At 46.5% G+C, this 17,522-nt stretch overlaps 1 protein-coding gene across 3 annotated transcripts in view; it reads right to left on the minus strand.

Annotated features, from left to right (window-relative positions):
* The window catches only part of HMGXB3 (HMG-box containing 3), a 558,172-nt gene that overhangs the window by 398,512 nt on the left and 142,138 nt on the right, over positions 1 to 17,522 (minus strand). For all 3 annotated transcript variants that reach the window (XM_086931317.1, XM_086931319.1, XM_086931318.1), the window contains exon 5: positions 3,083 to 3,178. In XM_086931317.1, the coding sequence (XP_086787443.1) occupies positions 3,083 to 3,178 (96 nt within the window). The remainder of the gene's footprint in view (positions 1 to 3,082; positions 3,179 to 17,522) is intronic.

The following is a 17,522-nucleotide window of genomic DNA, read 5'->3' on the forward strand; positions in this document are numbered from 1 at the left end:
TATAAACTAGAGACTTACAGAACATTTGCTGGGAAATACTGAACTAATGGTGAGAAAAAGACAGTGCAACAGTGCCAAGCATTCTTTAGCCACTGTACAACTGGAAAGAGAAGGTAACCATAATGGCACTGCAAAATGATCACTAAACATCAGCGTAATCAGAGTTGCTATCGGGCATTTGCAAACTTGTTAAACCTTGGATTCAGTAAGTAAGTCAAGAGAGGAGAATATATTGAATTAAAAGTTTAAACTGAGGATTAAAAACATTGTCCATAGAGGCCTGAGCCAGGGGGAAGGCATATCCATCCGGGAAGCAAGATGAAGGCTCCATGACACAGCTTCTGACAAGAGAGCACCACAGGAGGCTCTACCACTAACCTGCACCGGTAAAAGGTTGGGTGGATTTATCAGGCACTGACGGCCCAGTTGAGTAGTGGTGGTTTTCTCTCATGCAGCTTCCCGATTAATCAGGGAACCCGGCAAGGCTGTCTGCTTTCCTCGCTTCCGTTCCAACTGGCACTTGAACACGCAGCGATGTCGACAAAGACCACACTTGAAACTGACCAGCTTTATGCCTACACTGAGGCAGGCGGCCTGCACCTCCCTCATTTGACCTACTATAACGCCCACTACCTCTCACAGCTAGTTTACTGGATAGCCCGCACCCTGGATCCGCCTACCTGGATAACCACTGAAATAGCCATACTAAAGAACATCAAATCCCTTAGCGCCATCTATAAACTTAAGGCACATTTCCTGCTAAGTCCTAACCTGGTCATTACAGCCATGCTGGTGCTGAGGAAAATGGTTCATGGTTCCTTGAAACAAAATCCCTTGTTCTGTGCCTCTGCCCCTTTATGGGGCAACTGTGGAATCAGCACAGGGGGTCTCCCAGTCTCCTTGCCTCTCAGGAAAGCTGTAGGTCTTGTGGGTGCACATTGATCAACTACTCAATGGCGCCTCCTTTAAGTCCTTTACGACCCTCCAACTAGAGTTTGGACAATCTCTATCCCAGTACTGGTCTTACCTTTAACTGATGCAATTTCTTAAGGGGTGTCTGGGCATTGGCCCAACCCCACTTCCTTTGTTGAATATCTGCAAATTTATTTAGAAATGTAGGGCACATTCAAGAGAGTCAAGTCAGGCCTGTACAACCTCCTCCTTGAAACCACCTACTCTGTGCTGGCCAGACAAAGAAAACGAGTAACATTAAGCAGTCAGTCAAACTTCTTCTGAGAGTAAATAAGTGGTGGAACTGCATTGATTAAAGTAGAAGCCTCTATTGCTATACTAGAGCAGCACTCTGTAGGTATGGAAAAAAGTTCTGTAAGACATTGGGCTACTCTAGGATTGTGCTATTCAGAGTACATTTTGAAGATGGACATGTAAATGTAAATGTAGTATACTTGTAAACCGCACAGCTGCCCCAGCAACGGGGCGTCCCTGTGCTGTATAACGCTGTGGAGCCCTTCCTGGCTCTCTCTGTGAGATGCCCCTCCAGGGCACCCCCGAGGTGAAGCCAGGCACCCCAGTGTTGTTGGGGCCGTTGTGGAGATTAAGCAAGCTATTGCCCGGAGTTGCAGCGTGGGACCCATGATTAGAGGAGGCGAGAATTATCGAGTCCGCGGAAATTGAGCCCAAGACCCTGCCGCGTCGGGACTTGAACCCTGGTCCCGGGCCTGATCTCTGCTTCAGAGTCTGCCGCTCTAACCAGTGAGCCACACTTCTCCTGATGGACCTTCTTCAAACTGATGGTCTTGTCAAATGTGACAAGAGAAGCCCACGTGAAAATTGAGAAATTATAAAAGACTTGGGTTGTGGTGCTTATCAATTTCAGGGGGGAGAGTTGAACCTAAGTTCAGTTGAAACAACTGATCATTAATCACTGATAAACATACTAAATGCACATGGTTTATTAATATCAGAATGTAATCCTGCTTGAGTCTATCATTTAGTCATCTGTTAGGATATTCCCATGGGTAGCCCCATTATTGCAGACACGAATATATACCACCGCAGGGCTCAAAAGTTTGATATTATCTGTGCGCCAACCCTGCTGTAATGAATTTAATACATTAGAATTAAAAGGAAAATGCAAATAAAGTTTTTTTTTGTAAACTGACGAGAGTCAGACTCCGCTTTTACGCCATTCCGACCCCAGTGATTTAAGGAGCAGAAAACTATGGTGGTCGAGATGTCGCCTGAGTAGAAACATCCTGTGCTCCAAAGCAGGATTAAGAAAGGAGGTATTTTCCAGTGATCAATTGCTCCTGATCACAATTCAGTCTACTGCAAGGAAGAGGGCTCTTATGGAGATAAAGAAGGACTTTAACAAACACATTTTATGATGCATTGCTATCCACAGAAACAGAGTTGACAGGAAGAAGAAATGTTGATAAAATAGAGGAGAAGGGGCCTTAATTTCCGCTTTAATTTCAAGAGAGGAGACCAGAGGGTAGCAAGCACTGGAGCAAACTTGTGTTGTGTGAATTGGTATGGCAGACATCTGGCGGAATTGATTTAGGTCCTTGGGGAGTATATATCCCACACAGGGTCATGGGAGCAGACAGGAGGAGAATGCTTTACTATTAGGTAAATTTTACCTAGAAAGTGTGCATTTTGTGTCTTCTCCTCTAGTTCTTTCTCTGAACAGATTCACCCAGACCGTTTTCTTTATTACCTATATGGGGATTTAAAACTTCAAACTATGTGCAATAATTATATTGTGTTATGTGCTCTTTGTGATTTGGTTAATAAAGTGAAAAATATAACTATCATATATGCAAACAAGGGGCTAAGTAAATGTGCAGAGAGAAATATACTATGTATTGCCAATGTGGAGGATGTGGTAGGGCATCACCTCACACGCCAAGCAGTGATTTAAGGCCCTCTACACAATCAACAATGATAGATAGATAGATAGATAGACAGATAGATAGATAGATAAAGACAGGATAGATTTGCATTTATATAAAAAGTGAAATTTAGCATTTATGACTATCAAAGAAGACCCCTTAAGGAGATCTACAATAGGAAAAAGTTGTTTTTCAATCTGAAAATTCCATAATATTGGCCTACTAACCAGCTTGATGGATGTCAGCATCTCTGATGTGGTACGGGTAGGTACAGGAAGCACAATGTACTGGTTGGAGGCAGATGGGGAATAGTTATCTGCTGCCTGAAAATCAAAGGAGGTAAATCTCATTATGCAGAGCACAAAACTGAGAAAGTGGATTGACGGAGGTATATTAGTGGGGGAAGGAATAAATATATGTTAAGCAAATCCCCAATGGTAGGGGGTGAGAAAAGTCATCACAACAGTATATTGGTCCATTCCATCAATAATTATGCCCACACTAGACAACCTTCAGACAAAATGGTCAAAACCTTGTAAATGTATGTATACTTGTAAAGCACACTATCACCTTTCAGGCATCCTGGCGCTGTATACCGCTGTGGAACCCTTCCTGGCTTTCCCTGTGAGATGCCCCCTACTGGGCACCCCCAAGGTGAAGCCAGGCATCCCAGCGCTTTCCGGGCCGTTTTGGAGATTAAGCAAGCTATTGCCCAGAGTTGCAGAGTGGGACCCATGATTAGACTAGGCACCGAGGCGAGAATTATCGAGTCCATGGCCATTGAGCCCAAGTCCCTGCCGCGTTGGGAATTGAACCCTGGTCCCGGGTCAGACATCTGGAGCAGGGTCTGCCGCTTCTAACCAGTGAGCCACACTTCTTACAGAATGAAAGACAATGTTGGTTGGTTGAGAACATTAGCGTTCTACTGATGTAGTTTCTAGGAACTTTAGATTTAGGTTACTAAATAACATACTGCACCCAATATATCACACGTACAAAGGCACATAATGTATCCAGAGGCACATAATCCATGCCCAAGATGTAACACTCAAAATACAAATGTTGTGGACAGTTCATGATCATACCAACCATAGTCCCAAACTAGAAATAACTTCTCTTGGGTTTACACCTAGCTGATGTTTGAATGCTCAATCCAACGGCCAGATCCAAGCATTCACATATGGAGACGGCCCGATTGTAGTTTTTATTTTTCCAGAAGCGTGCTGGCTGGAGCAAAAGGTCGCTGGCGGATCGGGAGTTTCTGGCTCACCCGGATATCATGAGTTTCTGGGCGAGAAATGCAGGGGAATTGGAGTAAAGCGCCTTGGGAGTAATGCAGGTTCAGAGCTTTAAGGTGGGGAGAAATGTGGTCGAATTTCTTTGAGCCAGTTAGGAATCTGGCGGCGGCATGGAGGCAGGCTTTCAAAGGGGCCAGAGAGTTCTTTGGTAGAACTGCGAGAGTAGAGCATCCATACTAGAGTCTGGAAATGACTAGTGCCTGGATTGCCGTTTTCAGGTAGGAAGTGTCGAGGAAGGGTTTCAGGTTTCTTAGGTAACTCAAGTGACAATCTGGCAAATTTGGCCATCGAGTTGATATGGTCCGCATGTTCAAGCTGCCGTCAAGGTTATTCCAAGGGATTTCGCAGAGTCCACAATGTTAGGAGGGCAGTTTAGCGCAGTGATAGCCTTGATCCATTCCTGGATGTCTTTGATCTTGATTCTTTTTAGCTTTAGCGAGGCAAGGTCAGTGAGAATGACATATAGTTGAGGGGTAGTGATCAGCTAGGTTGTTAACCGAAGTGTACTGAGGGAAAGGGGGGTGGGTGGGGGGGGGGGGGGGAAGAGGTCGGTATAACAGCGTGCATCCAGTTTCCCTAAATCAAGGTTTTTGGTGTCTCTAACCCATCATTTGGGAATCACTGGTTGTGCTGTCTATGTCTTGTGGGTGTTAGGCAGGAGGAAGGTGATGGTGTGGTGGTCAAACCTATCACATGGGTCAATAGAAATAAGTTTGACTGCTGATTCCTTAGCGATGATCTGGTCTAGGATGGCGCCTTTCACGTGAGTACGGAGAGACAGGCTTGGGTAAGGGCTTGGACGGCCAAGAAGTCTCTGATGGCGTTAACCTGGGGGCCCTTAGGATCGTTCCAGTGCAAGTTGAAATCACCCAGGAAGATGTCAGAGTTAGGGGAAAACCTTGGCTGTGATGATTTCCATGAGGTGGTCAGTGAAGGTGTCATTCTTGCCTGGGGTGTTAGATAGGGCGATGAGGATTCCTTGAGCCAGGATTCGGTCAAGATTGCCAAGTCCGATTTTTGGCTCAGGATGAGATTGGCGACATCAGAGGCATGCTTTACTGCTGAGCAGCAGTTAATTAGGAGGCCGGCTATAGAGGGGTCAGGATAGGTATTGTGGGTAGGTGTAGAGATGGGTACACTCGCTGGTTTGCTATTGACCGCGCCTCTGACGCGGAGGGTAGCTGATCTGTTTGGGTTGGTTGCAACCATGCAGATAGGGTGTTCATCCGTCAGGTCTGAGGGGTATGGGGCTGGCGAGGCTGATTCGTAGCTAATGAGGTCTACCACTTCTTCCTCCTTGAGGTCTAATGGGCTACGCGTGCCAGGGGTAGGTTTGAAGGTGTGGAGCTGGTCAAGAACTTCCTCCTCTGAGAGGTGGCAAGGTTGCTTGCGGGGGCACAAGTGTCTCGGGATAGCCGTAGTGGGTGAAGAAGGGACTTAGTGCAGGAGGTAGCGTACTGCGAGGGATAGAGATTCGAGAAGGAGAGTTCGGTGAGGTGCAGGAGGTTCTTTAGCTCCAGAATGGAGGGAAATCCCTGCAGGCAGGGGGTCAGTTGCATGCGAAGGATTCTGATAGAATTTGCTGGTAGCCTAGTGGTGGGGCAGAGTCGATCAATATCTCTGTAAGAGTGAAGTTCTTGCGGGCAGGGGGCCGATGAGATGGAGCAATTTTAAGGTACTGCACTGGTAGCCTAGTGGTGGGGCTAGGTCGACCAGTGTCGTCGGCCTTAGTAGGCATTTTAATAACCATATGTGCGGGAAGATTTTGCCGGCAGTTTAAGGGTTTGGAGACGCTTCTGTTTGCATGTGCTGGTAACATGGTAGAGGGGCTACGTTGGCTGGAGATGTGAGCCCTAGGGGGAGTTTCGGAAGGCGTCAGAGAGGGGAGAGCTTGCAGGCCTGAGTTCAGTGGTATAGGCGTGCAGTAGGTGGCATGCGCTTGTAGCAAGGAAGTGTGGCTGGGTCGACCAGTGCAGTGATCCCTAGCAAATGGGGTTTGTGAAAGGCTAGGCACACTTGGTGGATTGGGGCGAGGGTGTTGCGGGGGAGCATGGACTGGTTAGGGTCGGGAACATATTTTTTAAGGAGGGTGAAGAGGTCCGCAGTGGTATAGGAGCGCAGTAGGTGGCATGCGCTTGTAGCAAGGTAGTGTGGCTGGGTCGACCAGTGCAGTGATCCCTAGCAAATGGGGTTTATGAAAGGCTAGGCACACTTGGTCGATTGGGCGAGGGTGTTGCGGGGGGAGCGTGGACTGGGTAGGGTCAGGAACATATTTTTTAAGGAGGGTGAAGAGGTCCGCAGATTTTATGAGGTCTTTGGGTGGCGCTTGTATCAGGATGATGCCACTATTGTACAAGTTGACGGTGAGGTCAGCATGCAGGTATGCAGACAGTGTGATCGTGAGTTTGTAGTCATACAGGATGTTTCTGGATCCCCATACTTTGAGGAGGTTCGAGAAGGCATTGTGCCAAAGAGTCGTTTTCCTGGAGTGGAAGATGAGGTCATTAATGACTGTGCCATTGTCCATGCTAAAACGTAGATCAGAGATCAGGGTCTCAGGATGACTTTTCAAGATGGAGTGTTTGACGGATTTAGCGGTGGATTTGGAGAGATTAGGAGGATAGACAAAGGTGTAGTAGTGGTCGTCACCCATGGAGGTCAGGCAGGTCGCAGCCATGCTGGGCAGAGTGACGGGGCTACTGCCCCAGCGGTCGGTTTGATTAGTGGGATATAGCAGTAGCAGACCCTAGGAGGTCTGTCCTAAGTAGCTAGAATTACTTAGCAACTGTGCAACAGCACCAAGATGCCCCCACTTAAATAAGCAACAAGATGCAAATGCAAAATAAAATAAAATAGACTCGACCAGATAAGAATGCTCCATCCAATGATCAGTAGGGTTTTCTCTGTCGCTTTCAGTAGAAAAAGTTGAGTGGGTTGTTCATCGCATGCCCATGCCAAGATGGCCGCTGCAGAAGTCTTCTTTCTATTATTAGGATGTGCTTCGATCTCAGTCCTCTTTCTATAGTTGTGATAGGCTTTGAGTCCTCTTTCACTTTCTATGAGGAGGAACATGTGAGGACAGCTTCCATCTTGCCAGTATTTACACTACAAGTGGCTTTAAGAATGCTGAGCCAGCACAAACAGCTCTTCAAGTTACCACACTAGAGTCATTAACAGTGTGCACTTTGGCCTTACATTTAAGGTGGGATCCCACCAGACACATCAAAGGCACAGGCGCAGTATGCATATTTTTGGTACCACTCAGATGCGAGGCTACAGTACCTAAAACCTGAATAGTCGCAGGTAATCCCTGTCCTCTTAATACCATTATCCCGCAGGGCCTTCCCAGATCACCTACAGAAATACAGACACTTCAAGACCGCATATTGGTCCTGGGAAAGGTTACGGCGTTATTTGAACGCTGGGTTCCTTTACTCCACACACTTGCCACTCCACGGTAATCCATAGCTATCCCCAACCCTGGAAACATCAACTAAACAGACTCTCCCTGATACGGGTTATGCAAGGTTGGGGATTTATTCTGCGAGGCTCAACGATATACTGTTGATGGGCTAACAAAGAACATGCACATCCGTGTACACTGCGCTTCATTGCACCACAGCGAAGCCAGCTGAATTTTTGCCGTTATCTCTTATCCTAACATCTACGGGAGGCACTCATCTGGTCTCCCGCTTACATAGCTTGGCTCAGACCGCCGGTGGGGTTGGGAGCACGCACAGCTTGGGAAAGTGATCAGGGGCATTGACTATCAGATGAGACATGGATGTTTTGTTGCGAAGAGACCAGTTTCATTTCTGGCAATTATCGGCTTAAGATTCTAGAATACAAATACCTACACAGAACATATGTTACACCAAACTGATCGCAAGAAAGGATCCTACTAAAACTCCTACTTGCCCCAGATACGCGACAGAACAGGCTGATTTCGCTCATTTGGCTTGGGGCTGGGCCCCCATACTGCGGTATTGGCAAGAGATTTTCCGATATCTTGCATTAATGGAAGAGTTACTTACCTTCGGAAACAATATATCTGGTAGAGCACCCAGTCCCTGGAGGGGCTGAAGGGAGCTCACAGAGTACTTGCTGAGAGCAAGGGCTTAACAAATTGCCAAACTGTGCCCCACCTCGAGGGGGCAAAGACAGCGGCACAAACGATATGGCAAGCGAGGCACAGCTTGTCACCACAGGAGGGAAATTAAAAGAACCACAGTATTGAAGCAACATGTTGCAAGACAAGGGACTAGAAATGAATGACCACTAGAAAGTTCATCACATACATTCCAGAGATTGAAGAACTGTAGCATCAAGAGAACCCAACCGACTGCCAGAGAAAGGAGGGGGCATAGGTGTGGGCGGTGGGAGGAAATTAAAAACAGAATAACTCCATGTGTGAGGAGCACAGGAGGAAAAATACGAGAAGGTAGTAAAAAGCACAGACCTGAACCACCTTAAAACATGGGCAGAGTGGAGAGCCAAAGAGCTCGAAAGGACGGTGCGAGAGCACGCCACCAACCAAACACTAAGACGGAGGGGAGCCCGAAGGGCCCCACGTAGAACACCACACCTTATCCCAGAGTGCGGTGCAAGAGCACACTCCCGGATGACCAAGGCCACCAGAAAGAGGGAGGCTAGGTGGAAAGGCACCATATGAAAAGGTCTTCGGAGAGTGGGGAGGATGGGCGGGCATTAAGGAATCTGCGGCTAGACTGTGTCTCTACCAGAGATATCGTTACCGAAGGTAAGTAACTCTTCCATCTGATAGAGACATCTAGCCACAGATTTCTAAACTTGGAATAGATTCCAAAGCCATACTCCATAGGAGGAGGGTCTGCGAAACAACCACCAAGTTCCAAGAGAACATAATCGTCAAGAGGCTGTTGAAAAACGGTGGAAACTGCAATGCCAGGACAACAGACATCAGACCATGACCCACCTTAAGGAGCATGAACAAGGGATGGCAAAGACACCAAATCCGACGAGGGATGGTGTGAGACCTCTCTTGCCCAGACATACACAATAGGAAAACAGAACTAGAAACTTCTGTGCCAACGCAAGACACAATGCAGCGAGGCCTTCAAAGAAGGATCCAGGCATCGATCTCTATAACCCAAAAGGAAAGAAGTACCAAGGGTCAAAACAACATGACAACGGTAGAGCATACCGCCTGAACACACACCACAGTGGAAGCCACAAGAAACGGGATAGTCAGGAGACTGTACGCCCAAGAACCGGAGCTGCAGCATGAGGCCCGTGGGTGGGAGAAAAAACACCTTAATGTGTACTGCCTAGGACATGTGACAACAGTGGCAGGGCCGAGCCCAGAACCTAGTGACAACAGTGACAGAGGAGCCACCATTTGAGCAAAAGCTCAGAAGGTAGGCATGCAGCCAAACGAATTAAAAGGCACCACTGTGAGAGGATAATCTGCAAGGCTATTAACACACAGAGGAAACTATCCCGAAGGAAAGAGTAAGCAAGAATGTCTGACACTAAATAAAAAAAGACTTAGTATGCGAGCACCCCAGTGACGTGTAGAATCCACGATATACACACAAGAGACAGGAATGTCGACACACGTACGTGGAGTGACTAAATCCTAATAGGGTAATAATGCAAGCGGCACCACAGCACCGGTGTGCAGCATAACAGTTAAGAATGCAGAAAATTAACAGGTCCCCGAGGGGGAAGAATCCTGGTCTCCCGTGAGACAGCGGAAACAGAGCCAACAAGACTGTCCATAAAGGATAGAAAGAAGGCACAGACAGAAGCCTGGCGCCAAAGCCTACACTGTCAAAGACCGACAACGCCTACCAAAATGGAGAACGTGGAGAAGAATACACACACAGTAATGCCACCTAAAGAAGCACCTGTGCCATAATGGGAGCAAGAAGTCACACCCAGAAAAAACATCAGGGGTGGAGCACATATCCAGAGGCAGAAAGGCAAAGACCAGAGCCACTCCTTGAGACCTAGGAATATATACAGGACCGGAAGGAACAAACCGGACCCCATGTCCTGCAGAAAGCAAGGAACCGGAGGCTGTTCCATTGAAGACCACCAGCCACCGCCCCCCGCCCCCTCCCACACTCTCCGGGGCGCATTTCCGCCGATAGACAGGCAAGACGTTCACAACGAGGTTGTAGGAACATGCCAGGGTGGCAAAACCCCATATGAGGCAGGGATGTATTATGGACCAACCATGAACAACCAATGGTAACCCGTGGAGAGAAACCAATCCTATGGAACTCACCAGATTGCGCTAAAGTTTCTGGCCAAAGAAGAGTAGCAATAGGACTGCCAACAAATACCCCTACAAAAGGAGGATCCCCATTGAGACAAGCTCGTAGGCAGAGGCTCAAAAGAAAAGTAAACACAGCTTAACCAGCTGTACCAGAATAAATAAACAACACAGCTAAGCAGCCACACAACCCAGAATTTCTGCGGCCACGACGGGTAACAGAAAAGAGATTCATATACAGGAGGCGCCGGACTGCCGAATCAGCATGGGCGTCAAAAGGAGTGACCCCATTAAATGGTATAACTTTTTAAGCCACTCATGAACATGCTCTGGGAAAACTCATCACGCAACCACAGTATCCGTGGAGTCCATGGCAGACCGAATTGAAAAGTGCGCCATGTCATGGCCATCACTGATTAGGTGGGCCAGATCGGCACGAGAGATCCCCGGCAAGGAGGGGAGGAGATGGTCAACAGCATCCCAAAGGGCAATGTAGCCCGTGAAAATACAAACAACGTGTTGGGGACCGGAGTCCCGAGCTGCCGGATGCAAACACAGCACGGCCATATGACTCCAACCATTGAGACTCTCGAGTGGGAGGATACAACGGAACTGGAGTCACAGAGAGAGCTGCCTGAAGCACAGGTCCTTCAGCAACCTCCGAAAAGGCCTCGACCGCTGGGAGTCAGACCGGCGTAGACTCATCAGTCCCCGTGGGGGAGAGAGTACGCCGAAGCGGTGTCATGCACTGCGCCGCAGCCACCTCCAGCGATGCCACAGGGAGCCTCGAAAGGCTGTCAACAGCGCTATGGAAGGGCTAAACGTCATGGAATGCCCCTCTGGGCCGTGTCCCGACGTTACAGCGACTCTGGTGTCTGAGTCAGGGCACTCGGTTGGAGCAGAGGGTAACGGTGATGGATCAAGCCCTGATCTTTGGACTGGGTAAGAGTGGTCTGCTTAATTCAGACACTCTGTTCATCACCACCCCCTTTTCTGAATCATTTTGTCCACCATAAGCGTGGAAGGGTATACTCAGATGTGAGTCCCTAGCTCATTACACCATCAGGATTCAAGCAAGCCAGGCCGAAGAAGGCTGAAATGCCAGAAACCGGTCCCCAGAAGCTTGTTTCCTTCCCAGTATAAGAATTGGCTTGGTAGTTTGGTTTGCCCTGTTCCCATCATGCACTGGGACAGGAACAGACTAATATGGATGTAGCCAGGTTCTGAGCTGGGATGGTGCAGTGAGCTAAAAAACGGTGATAGATCAAGCCCTGATCTTTGGACTGGGTAAGAGTGGTCTGCTAATTCAGACACTCTGTTCATCACCACCCCCTTTTCTGAATCATTTTGTCCACCATAAGCGTGGAAGGGTATACTCAGATGTGAGTCCCTAGCTCATTGCACCATCAGGATTCAAGCAAGCCGGGCCGAAGACGGCTGAAATGCCAGAAACCGGTCCCGGAAGCTTGTTTCCTTCCCAGTATAAAAATTGGCTTGGTAGTTTGGTTTGCCCTGTTCCCATCATGCACTGGGACAGGAACAGACTAATTTGCATGTAGCCAAGTTCTGAGCTGGGATGGTGCAGTGAGCTAAAAAACGGTGATGGATCAAGCCCTGATCTTTGGACTGGGTAAGAGTGGTCTGCTTAATTCAGACACTCTGTTCATCACCACCCCCTTTTCTGAATCCTTTTGTCCACCATAAGCGTGGAAGGGTATACTCAGATGTGAGTCCCTAGCTCATTGCACCATCAGGATTCAAGCAAGCCGGGCCGAAGACGGCTGAAATGCCAGAAACCGGTCCCGGAAGCTTGTTTCCTTCCCAGTATAAAAATTGGCTTGGTAGTTTGGTTTGCCCTGTTCCCATCATGCACTGGGACAGGAACAGACTAATTTGCATGTAGCCAAGTTCTGAGCTGGGATGGTGCAGTGAGCTAAAAAACGGTGATGGATCAAGCCCTGATCTTTGGACTGGGTAAGAGTGGTCTGCTTAATTCAGACACTCTGTTCATCACCACCCCCTTTTCTGAATCAACCCAACCTGAATCCCTCCCCCCATGGGGCCCAGAGGTGCGCCACGGAGTGGGGGGGGGGGGGGCAAATGCTGACCTGCGGCAACGCGAGGGGTCCGTTCGGGACATCCGGCTAGACACCAGCTCCATGTGGCACCGTCGCACTCCACAGAGTTATGGTACTCTCCCAAGCACCATATACAAAGTTCGTGAGGGTCTGTCGCTGGCATCTGTCGCGAGCAGGACCGTCACGGTTTGAAGCCCACAAAGGGCATCGAACACACTATTCCTAGACGCAAAAGGGCATCGAAAGGCCTGTAATAAACAAAAACAGGCCCAAGGTATTACTTCCCGGATCCGCGTTAGGAAGGAAACTGACGTCAGCACCAGGGAGGGGCTTATATGGCTCCATTGACGTCACTTTCGTGGACAACGTACTTGCCTTGCTGGGATACATCAAACAACTGAGTACTGGAAGTCGCCGCTTTACTTAAATATTGCCTTGCTTCTCGCCAAAAGGCAAATTTCTAAACACCGGTGTGTTACCACGGTCCCCAAAATTAAGGCCTGGCTACGGGATCTAGTATATTGTGAAACTACTAGTGACATATATGCTGCGCTGCAACCACCTTCGTCCAGACCCAAATATATCTGGCAGGCACTCCATTCTTACTTTTTGCTGCACCCAGAGGAGACAGAATGAGAGGGGACTAGGTTGGACTGAGAGGAGTGGTGAAGTGTACCCCATGATGGGGGGGGGAGTGGGCATAGCCGTGCGCAGTAACATTTACATTGTCGAAAAGGCCCTGGTTATGCCATTATGTCTTGCTTCTCTTCCTTTCTTCATTTTCTCTTCTCTCTCCTTGAGACTGAAGTGCCAGGACTGTTCCCATTTCTCTCACCATGTTGGACTCGCAAAAATATTGGACATGTAATACCATGAATGATACTGATGCTAAAGCTGGTTTCCTATCGAACTATTGTCAACTACTTCTGTATGAACCTTTCTCTATCGTGAACATATGCATACTGTACTTTCTCCTGCATATTGTTTATGTTGTTTATAATTGATTAAAATTTAAATAAAAGAATAAAAAATAAAAATAAAAGACCTAGGGACTCATTTTAAAAATGAAGTCCTGAAAATGCTGTGTGGCTTTGCAGGTTGAACAGCGACAGCACTGTAGTTCCCGACCGGAGGCTTTTGGCATTGGGGAACAGATAAATGGGACGCTGAAGTCCCGAGTTGCCAAAATGTGCATGTCTATCTCTTTTACATAGCCACATTCCTTACCCTTGGTAGAACTGGGCTTACGACAGGCCAGGAAATCTCAGTGCTCATTAGGACCAACTGAGGAATATGCTCCAGGACCGGCGACCTGGATGGAGTAGAAATGACATTTTAATGCCCTTGCATCTCCTCTTTGTCACTCAGAGTGGTGAGATGGGGCTGAGTCCTACTTCACTTGTGTGTGCATGGACTGCGACATACCAGTGGCATTCGAGAGGAAAGTGGAGCGGGAGCAGTATCAGAAATGGCCCTGTGACCAGCGCTGTGACTTTGAGTGGGATCTGCAGTGACATACAACTGGATCTCCCCGCACTAGAATCGCCTTCAGGTGCATTAGGGTGCACTTTATACGGCTTCAAGTTGTGTTCGAAGTCCAGCCACCAGAGGCACACCAAGTGTATGTTTGCAACCAATATCTACTTCCTGCTGACATTTTTGGTAGGACATTGATCCCCAGCAAACCCTGGAAAATAGTTTTTTTGATTAGTCAGAAAAATGTCAAAGTCTGGAGCAGAGCTCCAGATCTGCACTAAAAGGCATGGAAAGAAAGGAACTGATGTCGGTGTGCAGGGGTGGGGCTTCTAGGCAGATCCGCACTGTCATTTCCACACCAGAATGGCACCAATGTGAATCCACACAATGGCAACTAACCGTGCACGGGAGCACCGTTACAAAATACTACAGATCTAGCCTATGGGATATCTTATGCGAGGAATTAGCCATACAACAACTTGAGGTGTTTTATATACAACTTAAATATCAAATATATAATTCCCTCTAGAACCACTTCTGAAATACAAGCTCTACTGCCACTCATATACAAATATACATAACCCAAAGGGATTACAACTATATAGGATGTGGTAACACTTATGTTCAATTTAATAAATAGAAGTTTTTGATAAAAACATTCAATAAAAAACATCATAATACACATTATAAAGTCATAAACCTATACAATAGATCATATAACAAAATAGAAAAGACTCAAAGAAGACAATCACATTTGTCATTAGGACGTTCATTTAAGAGAATAGATAGAAAACACAAAGCAAAGATACAAATTCTCTGTCAAGATGTGGTTCTATATTGCATAAATGTAAACAAACACGGCGTTGATGCGTTTCGGTGGGTGAAATTGATGAACCCACCGTCTTCAGGACAATAAATATATATCTTCTCTCATATGTTACACAACGCTCCTATTCAAGAGGAAATATACAACTGTAAATTGTATTCCAATACATCTAAACAACGTCAAGCTCTTAAACAGTATAAATCATTTTGTGTGTTTATATTTAAAACAAAATAAGTGCTCCAATATCCCCATACACGTGCATTCCCCACATATAGGACGTCCATTCAACATCCATCCTTCCGCCATGTCGGCACTGCATCTCATTCACACTCATTGCCCATCTCAATCACTACCCATCATGATTGACTCGCCGGTGGCGGACACTCGATGAGATGCTGTAATTGATTTGGGACACTTATCGGTAACACCACCATAAACCTGCACGTAGAAAGTGTATATAAAATGATGATGTGACATGATGGCCGCCCGCTAAGGACAGAGAAAATGATAGGCCCGTTCCCCCAAGTCTTCATTACCATTTGTAATGATCGACATACCCATCACAATTAGTAGCAGAATTCTATATCTCTTCAGAAGTGGGCAGCCACCACTGTAATGTATTTGCTGTTATTCCTGGTGCTGCAAATAGTTCCACAAGTAAGCACTATGAACATGCTGGTGAAAACCATTCTGCAGAATTTATACGGAGGTTTGCAGAAAACTTCATTTAATGACCGCCTAGGCTTCCATTTTCTGGGTCTCATTTTGACCAAGCAATCTGGTCTGGTTGGCTCGGTGAACTAATGCATCTACTCCAGAAATCTGTTTCTGACCTCATGGCCACAGATATGAATCTCGTGGGTTTACTCAGCCTTTCATGCTCCCAAGGTGAAGAAAATGAGCACCACAGACTTCAGAAACAATAAACACCTGCTATTGAACGTGCCTTTAAAAATACATGAGCAATAGCTGAAGTAGTTTCTAAATAAAATTTGGTTTAGTATTACTTTATTTCAGAATCAATTCCTGGGAAGGGAAGCAAGGTAGAATCTCCAATGAAAATTCAACTGCAGTATTCCCTGGCTGCCGATCTGCAACATCTATTAATGGCTTAAAGATCGGATAGGCGATACCAATGTACTTCTTTGAATATTTGCTTTTTGTCTATCTGAAGTAGTTTTGTGAACTGTTCCAATGTTTCCCACACTAAGAATTCATAAAGAGTTAGCAGGCCAACTAATTGGACTGCCCCTATGGTAAATATAGATTTTCCAATGCACAGTCTTGCCTTGTATGTCCTTCTTCCTTTCTTTAACAACGATTAAGACAGTAGCTTCTTCCTGACCTTTAAGACCATGGTGGAGTCCAATCAAGGACTGGCTATGTAAACTTTTCTAGATTTGAAGCCTTCAAGCATCTCCACTATTTTGAGCCTTAATGTTTCAAGTAAGTAAAAAAATCTATTCAAACTCCTGTAATTTCAGGACAAGAGGGGAAAGAGGCCTAGATGGGGTGCAGATTATAGAGTTTCCACAACAGTATACACCAGAGGTACGGTAGCAGATTTCTAGCTGCGCTCTTGGACATCCTATAGAAGGTGAAATGTATCAAAATACATCAAAGATAGTCATGACACTGGACCGGTACGTAAGATTTCTCTGAAGCCTAGCCCTTCCTCTTCTAGAAGAACACCATCTCAATTATCTGATCACACCTTTGGGAGAAGACTTCGTTTTTGAAAAGACAGATCAACTTGCCTTTAGATAGATACCTGCTTAAATATTTTTGGGTAAGAGATTTTGCTTTTAACTTTGTTCATGGGATCTCAAATAGGCAAAGTAGTCTACATTTAGGAGTATTAATGGTATCTCATAGAGAGGTAGAAGTTATTCGCTAGTGTTTTCTCTAATGGCATCCTTAACACCCATTGCAAAGAAACCTCAAAAATCAAGTGAAGTCTTTAGAAATGTTCTCCCTTAAAATGTTATGTATGGAGTCTGGGAAAACAGTTGCATGAGCTGACAACAGATATCTCTTGGGTTCTTCTCTGCGCAAGATAAACCTAGCGTAAAATCTTCCTACTTGAAACCCACAGATCTTAAGTTGAAAGTATTGTGAGAGATGCTTGAAAGGAATGGCTTGACAAAACTCATGGAAAAGCAAAGCAGTATCAAAAGAAAACTTGGCCTGGAGGGCAAGAGAGGCACCTACGTTTCGGCGAGTTCAGAAGAAAGAATATGTTTGGAATTGCATTGTAGGATGTGGGCCCCAGAGTTGCCCAGAGAGCAGCCCACCCCCCAACCACAAGTTCCTCACCAGTAAGGAGAGCCCTTCTGAAGCAGAGGTGCCAAGTTTAGCGAATAACAGTGATTAACTGCACAGGATGACAGAGTTAAGACCGTTGCTCATCTCCCTTCTCTCCATCCCTTCCCAAAGAGGTGGTTACCTGCTGAGTTAAATACTGGGACAAACAGAGTCCAGCTACCACACAGTCATGTATAAAAGGGATGTACAGGGCCCTCAGATCTTAAATTGCAACAAAATGGACAAACAGTTAGGAATTAAAGAGTAGTTGGAAGAGATGGTATTTGTGGTTTGAAATATTAGACTTGAATGTGACCCCCTTAAAGACAGATCTTACCAGAGTGTGTTAAGGAAAGAGAAGACCACTGCTACTTTAAGACATACTAAAAAAAACGGTTGGTTGTCAAGGCACACCTAATTCAGGAT

Source organism: Lissotriton vulgaris, chromosome 7 (assembly GCF_964263255.1).
Source record: "Lissotriton vulgaris chromosome 7, aLisVul1.2, whole genome shotgun sequence".
NCBI lineage: Eukaryota > Metazoa > Chordata > Amphibia > Caudata > Salamandridae > Lissotriton > Lissotriton vulgaris.